Source organism: Petaurus breviceps, unplaced genomic scaffold (genome assembly GCF_028583685.1).
Source record: "Petaurus breviceps papuanus isolate PSGF00001 unplaced genomic scaffold, PetGlider_PUasm1.0 186, whole genome shotgun sequence".
NCBI lineage: Eukaryota > Metazoa > Chordata > Mammalia > Diprotodontia > Petauridae > Petaurus > Petaurus breviceps.
In genome coordinates this window covers 22249978-22271430 of record NW_027185798.1, presented here as the reverse complement: position 1 = coordinate 22271430, position 21453 = coordinate 22249978, and the positions used below count along the sequence as shown (strand labels likewise).

The 21453-nt window shown below is 45.2% G+C and overlaps 1 protein-coding gene across 4 annotated transcripts; it reads right to left on the bottom strand.

Annotated features, from left to right (window-relative positions):
- Positions 1 to 731: 731 nt before the first annotated feature.
- On the bottom strand, positions 732 to 21238 carry SPAG5 (sperm associated antigen 5). 4 transcript variants are annotated; one of them, XM_069089803.1, is made up of 24 exons: positions 21007 to 21238; positions 11493 to 11618; positions 9503 to 10572; positions 9233 to 9407; positions 7870 to 7944; positions 7241 to 7333; positions 7025 to 7159; positions 6714 to 6833; positions 6486 to 6578; positions 6287 to 6400; positions 5729 to 5822; positions 5325 to 5472; positions 5154 to 5247; positions 4833 to 4966; positions 4475 to 4607; positions 3695 to 3797; positions 3451 to 3543; positions 3055 to 3175; positions 2768 to 2879; positions 2280 to 2360; positions 2001 to 2156; positions 1809 to 1883; positions 1588 to 1668; positions 732 to 947 (listed from the first exon to the last, which is right to left on the bottom strand). In XM_069089803.1, the coding sequence occupies exons 2-24, from the start codon at positions 11514 to 11516 to the stop codon at positions 876 to 878; spliced, it is 3396 nt and encodes a 1131-aa protein (XP_068945904.1). In that variant the 5' UTR covers positions 11517 to 11618; positions 21007 to 21238; the 3' UTR covers positions 732 to 875. The 4 variants fall into 4 exon arrangements, with proteins under 4 accessions (XP_068945904.1, XP_068945903.1, XP_068945905.1 ...); XM_069089802.1 differs by having other exon boundaries at positions 21043 to 21238; XM_069089804.1 differs by lacking the exon at positions 21007 to 21238 and adding an exon at positions 16581 to 17709.
- Positions 21239 to 21453: the final 215 nt, after the last annotated feature.

Genomic DNA, 21453 nt, shown 5'->3' with positions numbered 1-21453 from the left:
CTAGGGTTTAGCAGGGCCAGGCCCTAAGCAGGCACATCAGATATTTTACTGACAAGAATTGCAGTGGGATGCACTAGCTATTTCCCCCACCCTGGCCAAGGGCCACCTCTTTCAAGATGCCTCTTTTTATTGTTTTACAGCATTATTTAGCTCCCTGCGATCTGCTACCATTCTACCTCTCAAAGGCCACAGGTGACTTCCTAAGTAACCAAATTTGTTTTTTCTCAGATCTCATCTTCTTGATCTCCCTAACACTGATGATGGCCCCATCCCTCTGGAAACTCTGCCCTTGATCTTCCTGAGCTAGTCTTCTTTCTGTCTTTCACCAATTCTGATTCTTCCACCCTCTAGTACAAAGGAATGTGGAAGCCAGATTGCAGAGGGCTTTAAATGCCAGACTGCGGATTTAGAACTTCATCCTAGAGGCATGGAAGACAATTTATGGAAAGAATTTAATAAACTTTATTCTTTGTTGTCTCTTCCAAGGATCTATGATTTCACTGGCACCCCCTCCCTTTATTACTGATCCCAACTCTCCCCACCTAGATGATCTTTGGGACTTGCTGAATCCAAAACAATTCATCTCCTGGCCTTGCTTCCATGCTCATGTGACAGGTGTACAGTCCATTCTGAGTTACACTTTGAAATCCTCCTAGATTAGGAGGACCTGCTAGAGTCTGCAGACCATTGGTACGACCTTTGAAAACTCAGGGTCACCACTCCACAAGGACAACTTATCATAAATTAATTTATTCAAACTTTAAATACACTTAAGTATATACAGATTGCTGTCTTCTTCACAGCATCTTTTCTTCTTTCCTATCCAGCCTCCATCCCCCCCAAAATAGGTCCAGTTTGTTCTCACTTTGTGGTCATTATCTCAGTAATTGCACCACTTTTTGCAATTCCTGGCAGCCACTCACAATCTCAGGAATGTTCGACAAAGCCTGAAGAGAAGACAAAGGGAAGAAGCAGTGGCAGCTTAGCTGGCTCCTCCTAGTCCAGAAGCCCTTCACTCTCTCCCCTTCTTTCTCTCAGTAAAGAGCCCCAACATCAATGAAAGGAAAAAGGGTCTTTCTGGGGTCACAGACCCCTCTGGCAGTTTGGTGAAGCCTTTCTCAGAATAAGCTTCTTAAATGTATAAAGTACATAGGGTTACAAATAAAGATGCATCCCCCCTACATTAAGTACACAGACCCCTTGAAATCTATCCACAGATTTCTTGGGGGGTTCAGGGACCTCAGATTAAGAACTACTGCTATTGAGCAAATTAAGTCACTGAAATTTATAAGATCTAATGGAAGGGCTGCTCCTTTCTAGAGAAAGGTGGTGGGGTCTGCACTGACCATCATTTTCACCACTGTGATCATACCACTTCACCCTAATGAAGCCCCACTGTGTTTTTCCAGCTGTCCTGTGGCTGGACTTTCCTTTATGTGTGGTTTCTCCCAATTAAAATAGAAGAACTGTTTGAGAGCAGAGATGGCCTCGATTTCCTGGATGTATTCCCTTGTTTAGCACAGGGCTTGGCACATAATACACACTTAATATTTTTCTATTTTATTCCATTCCCCCCAATACCTTTACCTCATGGACCTGTTCTAAGATGCTGTCCAGCTTCTCCAGCTCCTTTTCTGAACACCTCAGGTTCTCTTCCAAAATGATCCTCTGCCAGAGCAACAGAGAGCATTAACTTTCCTCCTAAGGGAAGGAGGCTTGAGAGACTTAACCCAGAGTATGTGGGACAGAGGAAACAAGTCCTGGCAACAAGCACCAAGTGGGAAGACAGACTGGCCCCAAACACTTACATGCCTCTGAGACTTGACCAAAAGTGCTGCCTTCTCTTTTTCCATATCAAGCAGTAACAGTCTCAGCTTATCAACCTGTGAAGCAGTGTTTTGAATCTCACCGGGCTGCATGTTCCATTCCCAATGCTAATGGCTACAGACCCACTGAAGCCTCTGGCGTAGCCCACTTCCCCGGCAGGGCCCAAACTCTACCTCCTGGCACAGCCACACTTTCTCCTGAATCCAAGCAGTGTCCACGGGCTGAGAATTTGGATTCTGCTGGCATGCCAGCGCCTCCCGGAGCACCCTGACCTCAATCTCTGATCGCTGTAACAACTGGGTGAGCTGGGTTACCTCTTCTCGAAGGCTCTAGGGATGAGAGGAAAGATCAGTAATGGCCCAAGCCTCAGGGACACATGGAAGGATGCAGGACAGGAGTGAATGCCAGTGCTGCCAAAAAGGGCAGGAGGCCAGGAATCACAGTAAACATACTGTGAATTCTCCAATCTTATCTATTTGCTCCAGGAGCTTCTTGTCCTGCTGCTGTATCACTTCCTGGAGTTCCTTCTCATTCTGCAGGGAAAAAGAGAGGGCAGGGAAAGTTTGGATCAGGCCACAGGCGAGCCAACCTCTTCTCATGCCTACAAGAAAACATGGCAGTGCTAATCCCATGGTGAGGCCCAGTGGCACAGTTCAGCTACAATCTCTGCCATCTTCCTAAGGGGTGCCAGAACACCTCAGTACTCATATGGGTAATATGACCTTCCCCATGTGGACACCTCTTTTTCTTGGGTCTGCTTGGAAAAGAAGAGGTCAAAGCTGCTAAGACTCATTCCTCTAACCCTTGGTAGGGCAGGGCAGAAGTAGGGCAGTAGCTGGAAAATCCCCACCCAAGCAGAATCCTCAAGGAGCCATGGGTCCCACTGGGCCCCTCTGCTGTCCCAGTTCTGGGCTGCCCCAGTTTTGGGCCTCTCCCTCACCTTGTAGCGCACACAGAGGGCTTGGCTGAACTTCTCCACCTCTGCCTCTTGAATCTTCAGGGCTTCCTGGTGCTGTTCCTCCTGGGCCTGCAGTTTGACTTGTAAACTGTGTCTGTGGAAGAGTTCAGCATTATTCCTTTATGGGGGGCGTGGGGGGTGGGACACAGGACTGGAGTGAACCCAGAACAGAAATGTGTCACAGGATTGCCCCCCACTCCCTACCTTCACACGCACTCCCCTGGCATTGCCCCTTGCCCAGCTCCCGCCAGTGTCCCAATCCTTCTCACATTTCTTGCTGCAGGGCCCAAACAGCTTTTTCGTTAGAGTCCTGGAGCTGAGAGCATAGGCTCTGAGCCTCCTGCACCAGGCCAGCCAACTCTTCTAGACTCTTGTCGATGTGGGGGACCCCTGGGAGAACAGGCCCCACAGAGGGAAGATTAGCAGGCTGAAGATGAACATAGCCCACTTCCTTCCCTTTCTACACAGTCACAAGTGAAAAAGATGTTAAGTACAGCCCCCCTGAGGCAATCCAACCAGAAAGGACTGAATACAAACAATATGAAGGGAACAGGGTGAGGAAGGGCACCACAGTGTACCCGGCAAACAGTGGTACAAGGAAGCCCAGCCCAGACCCTCCAAGCCTCTCAGCCCCCTGTGGATACATAAAAACCTCTGGGGCTCACCTGGATCTGCAGGCCAAAGGGAGAGCAGAGGCTCCACTTGGGCAAAAGCATTTCTGTCACTTCCGAGCAAAGGGGTGAGGTCAGGCTCTAACTCTGAAAAACAAAACCAGCCAGAGGGCAGTCATCTGGTGCCTCTACCATGACCTTACTCGAATGATGGAGAGTGACCAGTCTGGGCCATGTTCATCATCTAGAGAGGCTCCCAGCTCCACATGGCAGGCCACACTCCGCTTGGGCCCCTCACCTCCTTCCACAGCTCTTAAGACACTGCCCAGGAAGCTGCTGTCGCTGGGTTGGAGGTGCCGGGCAGGGGTCCGGGCTGCACTCACAGGGCTCCCCAGCTCAGCCTGTGGACAAAAGCCAAAGGAAGGAGGAGGCACTCAACCCTCTCTGGGGCTGAAGGTCTTCCCCACTCCCTTGAGGTGCTCACTCACCGGGGAAGGGCACCAGGGAAACAATCAATTAGGCATTTATTACCCTGCACATTCAGCACCAAGAACAGTTCAGGATATAAAGAAGTATAACTCTTGACAAAGGAGCTTACAGACTAGCTAAGGAGGCCAGACAAAACTCAAGGAAAGGCCCTATGTGACCAAGTGCCAAACACAAGGGGGAGGACTGTAGAACAAAGGAGAGATCGCTGGGACTAGAATGGTCAAGGACATCTTCATGGAGGAGGCAGGGCTTAAGCTGGACAGCATTTATTTAGGTTGAGGGGAAGAAAGGGCGAGGACTTCTAGGAAGGGCAAAGGCAAGGAGGCCAGAAGGCAAACAGGGCATTCTGGAAGCCAGTGCTAGAAAGGCCTGTCTAGTTGAAGTAGAGGACTCATCTTGGGGAAAAAAGTGAGGTTACATGGAACCAGGCTGGAGAAGGCCTTACAGAAGGTCCAAGTTAAGAAGCCTTAGGAAGTATGCAGTCATTAAGGGTTTCTGAGCAAGTGACCTAAGCAGTGTTAGAAAGATCAGTCTGGCAATGAAATGCAGACTGGACTGGCAGTCAGGAGACAGGGCACAGGTGTCCTACCTCCTTCTTTAATGTTATCTGTAGTGAGAGAACCAGGTTATGCAAGGTCTGAGTAAGCATGGACAGCTTTGGGGAACTCTGGTACATCTTCTTCAGTTCCTGGGCCTCTGATGTGGCATCAGCAAGTCTGGCCCTGGATGAGGGGACAAGGGACAGGAGAAGGGAGCCAAGGGTCAAGATGAGTCACCTCCAGTGATTTCTCCCCATGAGGAAAGCAGCCCAACATTCCTCGGTAAAGGCTATCCCAATACAAGGGAAGAGGCTCCCTGGGGCCATGTGACAAAGCCTCCCCGGAATACTCAATTTCTAGAGCCTATTTCTGGGAAAGTGAAGACTTAACAGTGAAGGAAGATATTACTCAAGGCTGTCCACAGAGTCCCTGAGATCCTGGCACTGCACAGTGTGCTCCTGGAGCACTGCCAGGGTGGTTTTCAGCTGAGATTCCAACCTAGTCAGCTCTGTGTGGGATACTTGGTTCTCTTGGTTCAGAAACTGCGAGGACAGAAGAAAGAGGAAAGGGACAGAGATGAGTAGAGAAGCAAATCCTGAGTTTCGAAGTCTTAAGGGTAATGCAGCTTCTTTCAGTCCCATGTAATCTACAGACCCCCAACAATGATGTCTGGGGAGGAATCAATGGTTGGGGCCTCCGGCCTTCCTTGACATTAAGCACAGCACTCACCTCTACAGTCTCCTGCAGTTCTCGAACCTCCTCCATGAGGGCTGCCTGTTGCTTCAGCTGAGCCAGCTTCAAGGTTGCTTCTGCCTCCTGCCACCTATCAAAGGCCTCTCTTCAGCTTTCCACCATATGGCTGACAAACCCCTGGGCTTTCCAGCCCTTGCAGGGACTCACCAGGCAGCTTGCTCTTCCCTCCTCAAGGTGAGCTCAGCAAGGGCTTCATCCCGGGAGGCCAGATCCTGGGTACAACGGTCATACTGGTCCTGGAGCTTTTCCAGATGACTCTCGGTGCTAGACAGACTCTGCAGCTGCAGTTTCAGATCTAAACCAAAGTTGACCCCAGTAATGTCCCTGTGAAACCCCACTCTCAACTCTTCCCAAAGCATGGCAACTATTGGTCTCTGGGAAGCCGCAGAGTAACAGAGTGAGCAGCTCAGGGAAGACGGAGCTTAAAAAGTCACTCTTTAGAACAGGTCCCCAAAATAGACCAGGAAAGAATCCCTCTCTTCCCTTCCTGTCACATTATCTGTGGCTCTTGGTACAAAGCTGTGGCCAGCCTTCAGTACTGGTATCTATACCTGCTGCCAGTCGTCTGTTTTCCAATTCCAGATGCTCAATTCGGGCCTGGGAGTCCTTTAACTGAGCAGAGACCTGGTCCAGCTGCCAGGAAACCTGGGAGGAAAGGAGCATTTAATTTTGCAATTCCTCCTGGCCCAAAGGTCTCAAAGCTTAGTCTAGTTTTCCTATCCAGGGAAAAGGAGTACAAAACAGTAAGCCATCTTGCTCCCGGGCAGAAACAGGCAAGAGATGAGTTTGTGGCTGAACGCCAGGACAATAGGAAAAGAAGGGGAAGAGCAGAAACATTGGCACAAGGTAAAGGCCATGGGGCCAGATCTGTGGCACAATCTTCCATATGACCCTCTATACTGGCCAGGCTCTGCAGGTGACTTCATAGGTAAAACAGCAGAGAATGCCAAAGTCTAGCCTGCACGTTAGCTAGTTATTCTCAATCCATAATATAGAAGGAAGAAGTCTTACAGTGAAATGCTGATGAAAATGCAGACTGGGAAGACCAGTGCCAGAGGGTGTGACAGATCCAATGGGGACCAGGCCCGAGCAGCCCCTCTGCCTTATACCTGTTCCTCCTTCTCCCTGGCTACATCTCGCTCCTGCAAAGCCTTCTGACTCTTGATTATCAAAGGCTCCATTAACTTCTGTGCCTGATTCAGCATGGCTGTCCACATTGTATACTGCCAGGAGACAAAGAGCTAATCAGAGGGAAAGGTACAGGAACAGAGAAGGAGAAGAGGGGCCATAATGAAGACACACACTCACATCCAGCTGCATTGTAACCCAGTCCTCCCGTAAGGTGGAAGCAAGCTGGCCTGACTGCTGTGCCACCTCCTTCTGCTCTAAGCGAAGAGAAGCCTGCAGGAGAAAAAAAAACCAGTCCCTGCAGAATGCAACAGCGTAAGGCATGTGGGAAAAATGGGCTGAGTGTTGTTTCCCACCATGGACTAATGAGGCACCTCATGACCTTACCTGCCTCCCTCTCCACATTACCTGCTGGGCTTGGGTCTCCTTCAGGAGACCCCAGAGCTCCATCTGTGACTTCAAATTCTGCTGGAGCTCGCTGATATGCTGACCAAAATGTGCACAGAAGGCCTCCAATATTGTCTCTGCCTGGCCGGAGATGGACACAGATAGCACAGAAAGCCCATGCCCATCTCTCCCCAAAGGGCTGCCTAACATCCACGTCTGCCCGTCTCCCCCTGTCCCACAGCAGTCTGCTGCCAGGAGCCCTGGGAGCTAGCAGGCACGTGGAGCCAGTCACAGCAGCAGCTGCTGCCCAGGAGAGAACCCCCAGTCCTTACTGCATTTTTCCCTCTGAGGGCTGTTTCTTCTTGGCTCCTTGCTTCATCCCTCTCTTCCACGTGGCTCTGGAACTTTGTCCTGGCCACCTTCAGCACCTCCCAGCAGCGGGAGACTAAGACTTCTGCTTGCTGGTGCTGTGAGATGAGAAGCTGGGCTCTTTCTGGATTCTCTTCCCTGGGCTTCTAAGCCTCCATCACCATCCTCAGAGCACTCACCTCCTGCTTCACTGCTGTCCTGTCCTCCTGTAGGTTCAGCAGGTGTTGGTCTAGCGAGGACAAGAGCTCCTGGGACTCCAGAGCCCATAACTGCTACAAGGGACAAAGGGAATCACCTGAGTCAGCCAGGTCACCCCTAAAATCTGCAGCAGGCAAGAAGTAAGGCTAAGGAAACATGCTGCTTACCCTAGATGGAATGGCCTGAACTAAGGGGAAAAGGTCACTGTGGCTAACCAACGTGGGCTGTCAGAGACTGACAGGCTAGTTAGCGGGGAAAGGGAATAAGCATTTACACAGTGCCTATTACTTGCCAGGAACTCTGCCAAACACTTTATAAATACAAACGTATTTGATCCTCACAACAACTCTGAGGTAGGTGCTGTTATGATTCCCATTTCACAGTTGAGGAAACTAAGGCAGGCAGTGAGTGGTTAAGTGACTTTCTCAGGGTCACTCAGCTAGTGTCTCAAGGCCAGATTTAAACTTGGGTCTTCCTGCCTCTAGGCTCACTGAGCTGCCAGGCACTCAGGTCCCTTCTTTCTTCACTTTCCCAACATATTCAAAACAGAGAGCCCAGAATGTGTGACAAAGGAGCTCCCGAGAGCCAGAAGGCTAGTCCAGGTACCTACCATGACAGTCCTGGCCTGTACTAGATCCTGACAGGTCTCCTGACTCTTCTGCAGATGCTGGGGTTCATCTGCCACCTAGAGAGAAACCCTCATATGTCAGTGCCTACTGCCAAGATACTGTCTACTCTCAACCTTCGGGGCCCTTCCCACCCTGAAAGAACAGTAAGACTGATGACTGAGCCTCAGTGCCCCTAACCTCCCACAAAACCTTGGGGTGGGGAAGGAAAGGGATGGAAGAAACAGGATTAAAGTAAAATTTCCATATCTGTGAGAAATGAGGGTGGTCTAAGTGGCAGAATTTCTTTGAAGATCTGGGCAAAGTGGGGGGGGGGGACCTCAGTGGTGCTAAAGCGAAGCCGAGCTGTGGGATAGGACCGGACTCAGCATCATTATGCTGAGTCATGATGTTTCAGCAGTTTGGATTTAAAGTAGCTTTGTCCCAGCTCTCTTGGGATTCACTCTAAAAGCTGCCTAGTTCCCCTGGAGTCTCCAAGGCCTTAATTTCTTCCCAAAGCAAGGCAGCTCTCTCTCTTTCTCTGTGATGTGCTGAGAGTCACGGAGTGTCCCATGTGCTCCAGGCAGGATGTGTGTGTGTGTGTGTGTGTGTGTGTGGCCTGAACCAGAGGCAGCCAGGCGGGTGATCAGATTAGTGGGATGGAGCGAGGAGGTCATTTCCCCTCTTGTTCTGCTTCAGTGGCCTCCCAAAGGACCAGGCAGACCGGGCTAAAGAGGACACTGACCAATCTTTGGGAATAGGGAACGAGGTGAAGGGGTGACAATGGAGAATGGATAAACTGCCTAAGATATGATGAGCCTGCGGCTCTCAGAATTTCTTGGGCAAAAGTTACAGCCAGGTACATTATCAACACAAACAGGTTTGCTTGGTGTTTAAAGGAAAGACAGACAGACCGATCACCGCCTCTCAGAGCTAGCAGCAGTCACCTCTACTCAACATCTGAGGAGCCACGATATGCTGGGGAGCTCGAACACATAGGAGGTTAGGACATTAAGGTTAAAGCTTATTGGATCCCTCCTAGTTTCCAATAATTTCCTTCCCTGTGCTAAAAGCAAACAGCCCCTCTCCTCCCAGGCCTATGTGGCCGTAGCTGCATCAGTGCATCCCGGTGCACCACCTCTAATCCCTTCCCAGCCACAACCACTCCCTTAATTCTACATGGTTCCACTTCCTTGTTATTTACTGGTGGCATGGGGGTGGAGGGTGAAGAGAGGGTGAGGGCAGGCCAAGGAGGAATCTTATACAATCCTCCTAGGTACTCTCTAGGCAAGACAACATTCACCATGCCCGCTCCTTTGCCTTATGGAGTCCACTGGGTTTTCTAGGATTGGGAACAGACCCTCTTACCTCACTGAGACAGATGTCAGTCTGTGTGCTGCTATCCTGGACTTCAGGGTGAGGGGTAGCCCCACTGTTCTGCCAATCCCGAAGCTGCCGTGAGAGGGCCTCCAGAACAATGAGGGAGCTAAGCAGATGATCTTCCAGGTCACGTCTAGACAAGGCACTCATATCTGGGGGTTGACTGTGTAAAAAGGTGAAAGTATGAGATGTGGGGAGAGACAGAGGAAAAGGTGCTAAGACAGAGCCAGAGAGGCAAGGGTACAAGAAGTCACTCACCACCATAGGAGGGAATCTGTCTCAGAGGCACTGTCTTTTGTACTGGTCTGCCCTGCCTGAGATGTGTTGGTACTCTTTTCCAGCAAAGCTGGGGTCACAAGCCATGAACCCACAGAGCTGGAAGAAACAGGGGTAGTGCTGGTCCCTCTATCTATCATCAGAGCAGAAAGGGGAAAGCTCTGGCGCAGACTCTCCAGCATAGCTGAGGTGTTTAGCCCTTTATCCAGCCAGGTCAATGGGGACATCCATGATCCAGTACTGGGACTATGGGTTTGACTAAAATCTCCCACTGAAGCAACGGGAGCCACCTGGGGTACAGTTTCTGCTGGAATCTGAGCAGGGAGTGACAGCCTTTCTGTCGGTTGGGCTTCCTCTGATGAGTGGCAAGGTTCCAGTTCCCCTCCATCTGTAGCTGGGAGTGATGTACTTTCTGGGTCTGGGTCTAAAAGGATGGCAGGTTGACTGTGCCCTGAGACAGATGAGGTAGGCAACTGGCGCGTACAAGAAGGCAGCAAAGAGCTGCTTGCCAGAGGCATGGAGGCCTTAGGGACAGCTTTTGTCTCCACATCTATAGAGTTTTCCTCTGGGTACTTCTGCTCAGAACAGGGATTGGGGGGATTCTCTGTAAAAAGATGTGACAGAGCATTCTGGGAGATGGCTCTTTCTGGAGTGGAAGTGATAATGTCCACAGCATTTTCTTTCAGACAAGGTACTACTACTCCGATGGTCACTGTATCTGTCAGACTTGGAGAGATGTTATTTGCTTCTGCCTTAGCACCCAAATCCATTTCAAGTGGAATGTCTGACTGCAGCCCTTGGCCGGACCTTTCTTGGGTAAGAGAGGGGACCAAGGTCAACGTTTTGACCACATCATCATTCAACGGGGCCAGTGATCCTTCAGAGGCTTTGGGAGTAGAACTGGTTTGAGGAACCAGACCCAAACACTGCTCCTTTATGTCACCCTGGGAAGCCTCAAGCTCCTTCAAAGGCATATATGACAGTTCTGAAGGGAAATCTGCCCAGATGGTCTTGGGAAATTCCAGTGGAGATGGGATGCTGTTGTCCTCTTGCTAACAAGGAAAGAAAAAGTCAAGGAGTTGGCAAACAAAGGTCACTTTACTAACCCAGGCATGTCATCAAACATTAAACATAGAGCAAGCAAGCACCACATCAGGGCAAGCTCCTTAAATTCTCTGTTCAACACAGGGGTGCTACACCATTTCAGCAAGAGGGTGCCATGCCAAGCAGAGCTCAGACTAGCTTTGTTTCATTGTAGAGAACTAGGCTGATCTCTTTTGATCACAAAAGCAACTGAACTACATACACGGAAAGACTATTCAGCAATGGAGATACAGCCTATGGTGCAAAGAACAAAGCTAAGTGTTAACCTGTGCAGCCTGACTATCAGGAGACAGCAAAAACAGGTGGAAAGCCCCCTAGGTCAGGAGATAGGAGACCTAAATTCTAGTCCCAATTCTGATGCTAATTATATGACTGTGGTTAAATCCTATCATGCTCTCCCAGGACTTCAGTTCCCACTGGGTATTCCCTACTTCTTTTCTATCTCACAAAGTGTTAGACAGTGAATTAGACATTGCTGCAGCTCTTTTAGCGAAGAATTCTCTCTTCTACCAAGGCCATAAATTACTCTTGCACTCAGCCACCATTCTTTCTGCCCCTTGTGACCTGCTTTCTACGTCATTGCCAGTCAGGGGCTCCACTTTAAAATAAGCAGAGGGAGGGAAGACTTCTTTCATCAGCCAGTGCTGTTCTGCAGCTCAGTGAAGGCTGAGTGGAGGAAGAGGTGATAGAAACCAACAGCTAAGCAGGAGTATGGAAGTCTCAAAGGCCATATGCTAAGGCTTCCCAGATGTCACCGCCCCTATCGATTATGGTCTCCTTGTCTTAGCCCACTGCTCCCCTAGGATCTCAGGCTGGATGCAGGGCCCCACTCACAAGTCCAGCCCTGAGTTAGACAACTATATTTTACCTGTGGTCCAGGCTGATACAACATGGGGTTTGTTGTAGAACACGCCAAGGTGACTTTCCCAGGGTTGGGAATAGCATTTGGTTGCAAGATGAGTTCCTGGAGTGGAGGACGGTTCTCAGATTTTCCCTAGGATAGAGATATTAGTGAACTCAAACCTCCCAAGAAGCCCATCTTTCAGAATTTTAGAGCAGGAAAGTACTTTAGGAATCATTCAATCCCACCTCATCATTACACAGATGTAGAAACTGAGATTTCCAGGAAGAGGGTCAAGTGTAAGTATGTATATAAATTCAGCTTTCTCCCCATCCCCTTCAAAATGGCTAGAAATAGATCACAAAATGTCCAAATATCTAAAACATAATGAATAAAGATTTACAGGGTAGGAGAAATCTCAAAATAAAAGCATAGCTGATTGCACAGTTGATACTTTTCTAAAAATGAGGATGTTGGGAATGAATATAAGACCCAAAACACTGGATACTGGAGTTGTATTATTCTTACCACACCAAATTATGGATATGTAGAGCTGATTTCTTTAAAGAAAAACTACCAGGATTTGGTGGAAGGAAAAACAATCACAATCATGAATGGGATGCAGAGTGGCAGAATGGATTAGAGATTAGAAAGCAAAACCTAACATTCTACTGCATGTAAGAAATACTTAAAACTTAAAGATTCACATAGAATTAAAATGAGGAATTGGAGTTGAATTTATTATGCTTCAGCTAAATCCAAAAAAAGGGGGCGGGTAATTATGACTTCAGACAAAACGACAATAAAAATAGACATGGTCAAAGAAGAAACAAACAGGGAAACCACGCTTAATAGTACTAGAGAGATCAAGAAAATATCAAAAAGGCAGTTTTCAAAGGAAGACATCCATGTTACCAATATCCTTATTTTTTTTAACTATTTTTTTTTTTTGCTTTTTGGAGGGAGGAAGACAGGGCAATTAGGGTTAAGTGACTTGCCCAAGGTCACATGACTAGCAAGTGTTAAGTGTCTGAAGCCAGATTTGAACTCAGGTCCTCCTGAATCCAGGGCTAGTGCTCTATTCACTGCACCACCTAGCCACCCCGAATATCCTTATTTTTAAAAAATGTTCTGAATCCCTAATAATGAAAAAACTACAAACAACTAAGGTTCAACCACAAACAACAAAAGATTCAACCTTTTGGCAAAGATGACAAAAAGGGAAAATGATGAATGTTAGATGGGTTTTGAAAAACACACATAATAATGAATGTAAAACTGTGAATTGGCCCAGCTATTCTGGAAAGCAACTTAGACTCAGGTTTTAAAAGTCAATCAACTCCATCCCTTTGACCCGGTGATATCAATACTAGGCCTATATCCTCGAAGAGATAAGAGAAGAAAAGGACCCATTTTTACAAAAATATTTTTAGACTCTTTGTAATGACAAAAAACTAGAAACTAAAGGGGTGCTCATCATTTGGGAAATGGCCAAACATATTATGATACATAAATGTAATGGAATATTGCTTTGCTGTAAGAAATGATGAAAAAGATGGGTTTGGGGGCTGCTAGGTGGCGCAGTGAGTAAAACGCCCGGCCCCAGTGTCGGGAGGACCCTAGTTCAGTTCCAGCCTCAGACACTTAACACCCACACAAAAATACTTTCTGTGTAACCTTGGGCAAGTTACTTAACCCCAATTGCCCTCCAAAAGGGAAAAAAAAAATGAAAAAGATAGGTTTTTAAATTCAATTTTATTTATTTTCAGTTCTGGATTCTCTCCCTTCCCCCACTCATTAAGAAAACAAAGAAACACAAAACCCATTTCAAATATGAAGTCATGCAAAACAAATTTTTGCATTAGCCAAAAAACAAAACAAAAATACACACACACGCATGCACGCACACACACACTCACACGTGAAAAAGGCAGGAAAAAAATATGCTTTAATCTGCACTTTTAAATTCAACAGTTCTCCATCTGGAGATAGAAAGCATTTTTCATCAAGAGTCCTTTGGATTTGTCCTGAATCATTGTATTGATCAGAGGGTAACTAAGTCTTTCACAATTGATTAACTTTATATTACTGCTGTTACTGTTCTCCTGGTCCTGCTCACTTCACTTTGCTTCACTTTACATAAGTCTTCCCAGATTTTCATGAAATCATCCTCATCATCACTGCTTATAGCACAATAGCATTCCATCACATTCATAAACCATAATTTGTTTGGCCATTCCTCAATTGATGTACATCCCCAGTTTCCAATTCTTTGCCACCACAAAAAGACCTGCTATAAATACTTTTATACATCTGAGTCCTTTTCCTTTTTCTCTAATTTCTTTGGGGGTATAGACCTAGTAGCAGTATCACAGGATCAAAGGATACAGTGTAATAGCTTTTAGGGCATAGTTCCAAATTATTCTCCAGAGGTTTGTTTAACTCATACCTTAACCAACAGTACATTAGTATACATATTTTCCTACATCCCCTGTGGCATTTGTCATTTTCCTATATAATCTTAGCCTATCTGATGGGTGTGAAGTGGTACCTTAGAGTTACTTTAATTTGTGTTTCTATAAATATTAATGATTTAAAATATCTTTCATATGGTTACTAATAGTTTTAATTTCTTTCCCTGAAAACTGCCTGTTCATATCCCTTGACAATTTATCAATTGGGGAATGGCTCTAATTCTTACACATTTGGCTCAGTTCCCTATATACTTGAGAAATGAGACTTCTATCAGAGAAACTTGCTGCAAAAATTTTTTCCCTTCCAATTTCTTGCTTTTCTTCTCATTTTAGCTGCAGCGGTTTTCTTTGTGCAAAAATGTTTAAATTTTATATTATCAAAATTAGTCATTTTACCTCTTATGAACCTCTCTGTTTCTTTTTTGGCCATGAACTCTTCCCCTATCCAGAGATATGACAGGCAATTTCTTCCATGCTCCACTAATTTGCTTATGATATCACTCTTTATATCTAAATCATTATCTATTTTGAACTTATCTTGGTTTATGGCATGAGATAGATATTGGTCTATGCCCAGTTGAAACTGGAAATGTATAGTTTAAAAAAAAAAACTGGGGAAGACTGATTCAGAATAAGGTGAACCAGGAAAACATCTATACAATAACAACAGTGTAAAGATGAACATTTTTTTAAAACTCTAATCAGTGCAATGACCATTTCATAAGATAGATGATGCATACTCTCATCTCTTGACAGAGAGGTGATGGACTCAAGCTGCAGAATAAGATATACATTTTTTTATATAGTCAGAGAGTTTTCTTGACTAGGCACATTTGTTATAAGAGGTTCGGGTATTTTCCTTTTTCTCTTTTTTCTAATGGGGTCAGGGAAAGAAAATAAATGTTAACTGAAATAAAAGTGTTTAAAAAGACAGTATCAATATCATATTTACAAATACATCTAATAATGAAGCACCTAAGTAATAGAAAAATAGCTGAATTAGAAGATGTACAGAGTAAGACAATAATAGTTGGTGACTTCAACCTGCTTTCTTCTAATTTAGACAAATCTGGTAAAAATAAGGTGGGGCAGTGATTAAGCACTGACCCCAGAGTCAGGAGGAGCCAAGTTCAGTTCTGGCCTCAGACATTTAACACACACACACAAAAACTAGCCGTGTAACCTTGGGCAAGTTACTTAACCCCAACTGCCCTCCAAAAAGGCAAAAAAAAAAATCTTCACTTAACAAAAACTCCAAAAGTTCTACCCTGAGGGGATCTAGGAGCTATCAGAAGGTCATATCCTTGTCGAATTTCCTTTCAATCCTACTGTTAAATTTCCTTTTGTTAAGTGTTAGAAGGGCTTGGGGTGTCTCCTTTCTTTCTCTTTTTAAAATTTAGTATTTTATTTTTACCCAATTACATGTAAAAACAAACAACATTCATTTTTAAAATTTTGTGCTCCAAATTCTCTCTCTCTCTTCAACCCCTTCATTGAGAAGGCAAGCAATTTGCTATAGGTTATATATATAGTCTCATTTCTTTCTAACCTAAAGAGTAAAACATTTTGAAAGGCACTGCCCAGAACAAGGTGCCTTCACATCCCTATTCCCTGGGGCCAAATTTGGTCAGCAGTTTAGACTCTATTGTTCTCCTGGCTCTCTTTACTTCTTTCACTTTGCAGCTATATTCCTCAGTTCTTAGAGCACAGTAATACTCATGTACCCCAACATGCTTTGCCAGCCCCCAACAGAGCGCTTATCTACTTCACTTACAATTCTTTTACTATTACAAAAAACCGTATCTTTAAAAAAAAGGTGGGGGCTGCCAGCTCTTTTAGTGGTAGAAAAGAATTGGAAACTAGGTGGGTGTACATCAATTGAGAAATGGTTGAACAAATGATGGTATGTCGATGTACTAGAATATTACTGAGTAGAAGAAATGATGGAGATAGTTTCAGAGAAATCTGGATGACTTGTATGAAATGATATTGAACTTAGTGAGCAGAATCAGAACAATTTATACAATAACAACAACACTGCTGGGGCAGCTAGGTGGCACAGTAAATAAAGGACCGGCCCTGGAGTCAGAAGGACCTGAATTCAAATCTACCCTCCCACACTTAACACTTACTAGCCATGTGACCTTGGGCAAGTCACTTAACCCCCAGTTGCCCTGCCTTCCCCCTCCAAAAAGAAAAAGAAAAAAACACCATAAAAAGAAACAGCTTTGAAAGACACTGATCAATGTAATGATCACTAGTTCTAAAGGACTCAGGACGAAACAGACAGCCCAGCTCCTGACAGGGAAGTGATGGACCCAGAGATATGTATTTTTTTTTTTTTTGGAAAAGTTTTGTTTGACTATATAAGGGTTTTGTTATAAGGCTTTTGTTTTTCTTAATGGGGGGGTGGGGGAGAGGAAATGAGGAAAAAGTAGATTCTTTTAATTTAAAAAAAGAATTAAATAAGTACTGCTAGAAATATTTTTGGCATATATGGAGTTTTTCTTTTTGACCTCCTTGGAGTATAGGCCCAGCAGTGGAATCTATAGGTCAAAGAGTATGGCCATTTTAATCCCTTTCTTTGAATAATTCCAGATTGAATTCTAGAACAGCTGGACCAATTTGCAGATCCACTTACATTATATTAGTGTGCTTTTCCATCACTCTCCAACACTGATGTCATCAATTTGTTGGTTATGAGGTAAAACCTCAGAGTTGGTTTTCTCTGTATTCCTCTCATGATGAAGATTTCACATATTCTTTCATACAGCTAATAGTTTATAGTTTTTTTGGAAAGGTGTTTGTTCATATCCTTTGACCATATCTGTTAGGAAATGGTTTGGGGGGACAAAATCAAAATGGCAAAGTTAAGGGGCCAAGGGGACTAAGCAGAGACTAGCCTGAGCTCTCCCCCAAACCCCTCCAAATACCTGTAAAAAATGACTCCAAACAAATTCTAGAATTACAGAACCCACAATATGACAGAGTGAAACACATCTCCAGCCCAAGACAGCCTGAAAGATCGACAGGAAGGGATATATTGCACCAGGCTGAGCATGAGCATGACTCAGGGCACTGAATCACTGGCAACTGTGGCAGTTTCCAGGCTTCTTAACCCACAAACACCAAAGACAGCAAAGAAGATCAGTGGGAAAACTCTCTGGGACCTAAGTGAAAGAAGAGCATGGTCCAGTTGGGGTCCAGCCCCAGCATCAGGGCAGTGGAAATGGTGGCAGCAGAAGCAGCAGCAATGGCTGCTTCCAGAGCTCTGGGTCCATAGACAATGGGGGATCAAGCAGCAGATACAAAACCACTGAAGCCTGGAACAGTACACCCACCCCCACTGGAAGCAGACAAACCTACCTTGACAAACAGAAAGTCAAGTATTTGGCAGGGAAGATAAGCAAACAGCATTTAAAAAGTCAGACCATAGAATCTGACTTTGGTAACAAAGATCAAAACATACAACCAGAAGAAGACAACAAAGTCAAACCTCCTGTATCAAAAGCCTCCAAGAAAAATATGAACTGGCCTCAGGCCATGGGAGAGCTCAAAAAGGATTTTGAAAATCAAGTGAGAGAAGTAGAGGAAAAATTGGGAAAAGAAATGAGAGTGATGCAAGAAAATCATGGAAATGTCATGGAAAAGTCATCCCAAATGCCATAACATTATACCACCTTCATTACCTATTGCAAAGTTTTTGAGTCAGTTCCACACTCATTTACAAATATATAAACAGACCCAAGCACGGTGGGAACACTAGAGCATTTGATATTTATATGACAAATTGTTCTCTATCCAAAATATATCACCATCACAACGTTAAGAACAAATACATAAAACATGGCATCTTTCAGAATGTTTAAGTTTATCATGGTTTTGCCTAACCTTGTCATCAGCATTATTTTTCCTCAAATGAACTCAGGACAGCTTCCAAGTCAAAAAGGAAGTTATACCAAAACATCTTATTAATCACTTGATGTAATTCGGATGACCATAAAGTTATGCGGCACTGCTGAAGAATACACTGAACAATTTCTTCATCTCACAGAAAACCTATCATATGATATAGAAATATCACTTGGACTAGAGAAGTATAAAATTCTTAGAATACGCCAAGAAAAAATAGTGACAAGAAAGCTATGGCTGTTTATGTAGAGAAGTTAAAACACAATGGGAGGAACACTTTTAGAGCAATTAACTCCTCTACAATAATAAGTCTTAAGGTAAGTTTCTAGAATAGTAAAATGGACAACAATGAATTTAAAATCTATAAAAATGAAACCCAGATCTTATTTTCAAAGAAAGAAGACTGACAGATGTTCACAGAGAATAAGATAAACAGGTTAAAATTTTACAAAAATGCTCCTAGAAAAGACATCACTTCTTACCTAGTCTTAATCACTGAATGGGCATTGCCTCAGTCAAACTGACACCTGGGAAAGACTTTAGCTTCAAAAGGCCAAGGTCTCCCACTGCATCCAGAGCCTGCCAGTTGTCCTGATCTCTAACTGGCCACTGTACCCAGATGGCTCTGGAGGAGATAGTGAGGCTGGTGACTTTGCACAGCCCTGCCTCACTTAAATCCAGTTCACTTGCAAGTCCATGGTATCATGTGGCTGATGTCATGGTTCTCTTTAAGAATGTAAGGCAAACAACAGTAAAGGTTAGGATTAAATACACGCCACTGGATTTATCTAATGTAAATCAAGTGTTTTGCTTCCAGATAGAGCCTTTGAAAGAACTAAGATTCAAGAGTGGAAAGGATATTGGTGATGTTCACATAAATTTAGCCAACAACATGTCAACAAAAAAGCTTTGAAGAAATGACCAAGTCACATAGATTTACAGAAATGGAGAGGTTTACAATAGACAATAGACTGGGTCACTACCACCAGAAAGTACAGAAGAGTTTACCCTTAGAGAAGCTGGATTTGATTGATGTTAATTATTCAAAGAATCAATAAAAACTGTGCATTTTAATATATCAGGCTGCAATAAATTAGCACCTAGAAAGACATCCAAGTCAGAAAACTGGGAGGCCAGAATTACCGTGTTTCCCCGATAATAAGACCTATCCCGAAAATAAGCCCTCCCCCGAAAATAAGCCCTATTGAGATTGCTACTGTAGTGAAGGTGATCCCCTGCGCTACACGCTACATTACGGTACCCTCTGTATGCACCGTCGTCCCCCCCCCCCCGAAACTCCAAACTGCATCCAATCAGAGCTGCAGCAGTGAGCGCGTCATCCTGTTCTTCCCCAGTGATTTACTTGCTGGCGCCATTGAGAGCAGTGCCGCGGAGGGGAGCTGAGGCAGGACAACATAAGCCCTCCCCTGAAAATAAGCCCTCTGGTGTTTTTCTTTCCAAAAAAAATTAATAAGACAGTGTCTTATTATCGGGGAAACACGGTATGTGCTAGATACTTAATACATAAGTGTAAATCCCTGTACTACAAATGCAAACCTCAAAATATCTGACCTCAGACACTTACCCTGTGACCTTAGGCAAGTCACTTAATCTTGATTTCAACAAATAAACTGACAGGAACCAGAACACAGACAAAACTTGCATACAATTGTACTGATGTAACATTTATTTTTTTAAAATTTAAGAACATTTTCAGGATTACCATATTCAATATTGGTCATTTCCAAACTGTATAAAACAAAATGTTTCCAAAATCCAATCAGAAGAAAGGTAACAGGATAAACTACACGATACTGCACCTGCTCCTGGTGATGTTTTAAATATGCCTTCAGTGAGCCTACATAAGATAAAGATAAGCTTACATCCTAATATGTTTTGTCAGTTTTTAAAAATCATTTTATGGGACAGCAGAGCCAACACAGGAGAGTAAAAGCAGGAACTTACTTGAGCTCCTCCCCAATTACCTCAAATACCTGTAAAAAAAATGACTCTAAAAAGTAGTCATTTTATGATGAGCAAGATGCTCTCTGAAAATCCTGGAAAGACTTGAATGGGCTGGTGTAACACGAAATGTACTGTGTACAAAGTAACAGCAAGACTGTAAGGTGATCAGCTGTGAATGACTTAGTTATTCTCAGCAATACAACAATCCAAGACTAGACTTATCTGAAGGACTTATGATGAAAACTGCTACCTATCCCCAGGGAAAGAATTGATGGTATCTGAATACAGATGGAAGCACACTTCTTTTCAACTTTATTTTTCTCGAGGTTTTTCTGGCTATGTTTTCTTTGGCAACATGACTGTTATGGATATGTTTTGCAGGACTGCACATGTACAGCCTATATTGAACTACTTGCCTTGTTGAGAGGGAGAGAATTTGGAACTAAAAATTTTAAAGGCGAATGTTGAAAATTGCTTTTACGTGTAACTGGGGGGAAACTTTTTTTTTAAATACTTTTTTAAAAAAGTGGTCATTTTGTCCGTCTGCCCCAACAGACTAAAGAACATTACACATAAAATATCAGGCTAGCAGCTTGTCCCAGCCCCCTTGTCTGAACTTCAAGGCACAAAGGGAATAAGGAAGCAACAATAGTAAGGTGAGTTGCTTGGTAAAACTTATAAGATGCAAAAATCCAAGAGATTGTAACTTCCCACGTATGCTCTGTACGCACAGAATTGTTTGCATGCTTAGGGCAGGGACCGCGCTTTCCTGATGTTCCCAGACCTAGCACAAGTGCGCAATCATCTAGGACGCGCCCACTACGTGCCAGGCACAATGCTAAGCGCTGGGGATTTAACCAAAAAAAGGTAAAAAGCAGGCTTTAGGTCACAACGCAGCGGATGGAGCATCAGGGACAACCTGAGTTCAACTACAGCGCACCCGTAAACAAGTCACCTCTGCCCGCCTCAGTTTCCTCGACTGTAAAATGAGGCAACAGCACCAGGGTTGTGGTGTGGATTCAAAAGCGTTTTTACAAAGTACGTAAAAATGAACGGCTCCTGCCGTCAAGGAGCTTCTGGTCTACATCCCGCACACCGAAGCCCCTTCGCTAAGAAAGGCTGCGCCCCTCCCCCTCCCCCGAGGGAAGAACTAACGGAAGCCCCGACAGGCCCGGCCTGGCCCGGCTCACCCGCTACGGCGCAGCAGGCGAGCTGAGACTCCTCACCTGCCACATGGCGCGCCGAGGGCTGGGGAGGCGAGCGAGCGCCTCAGCTCCTACGGGTCCACAAAGCCGCCGAGACGCCAAGCAGCGAGAGAGCTCAGAAGAGGACGCCTTCTAGCCATCGGCCGAACCCATTCGAAACAGCCGCGCGCTCCGCTGTTATTGGACACGTCGCCCTAAAGTCACTGACGCAGCCACGCCCCCAGTCTTGCTCCCGTCCCGGCCGCACGCACGCGGCCTCGGTGCACTCCTTCCCTCAGGCCCAAGGGGGCGTCGGTCAGTGATTCTGCAGAGCCTGCAGGGAGTGGGATGGAGAGGCCAGGGGCGGAGTCATCGTGCCTGGGGGCGGAGTCAGAACAAAGTCTCCCAGCTCCCATAGGTGGCTAATAACCACGCCCGTGAGATCTGTTTGCG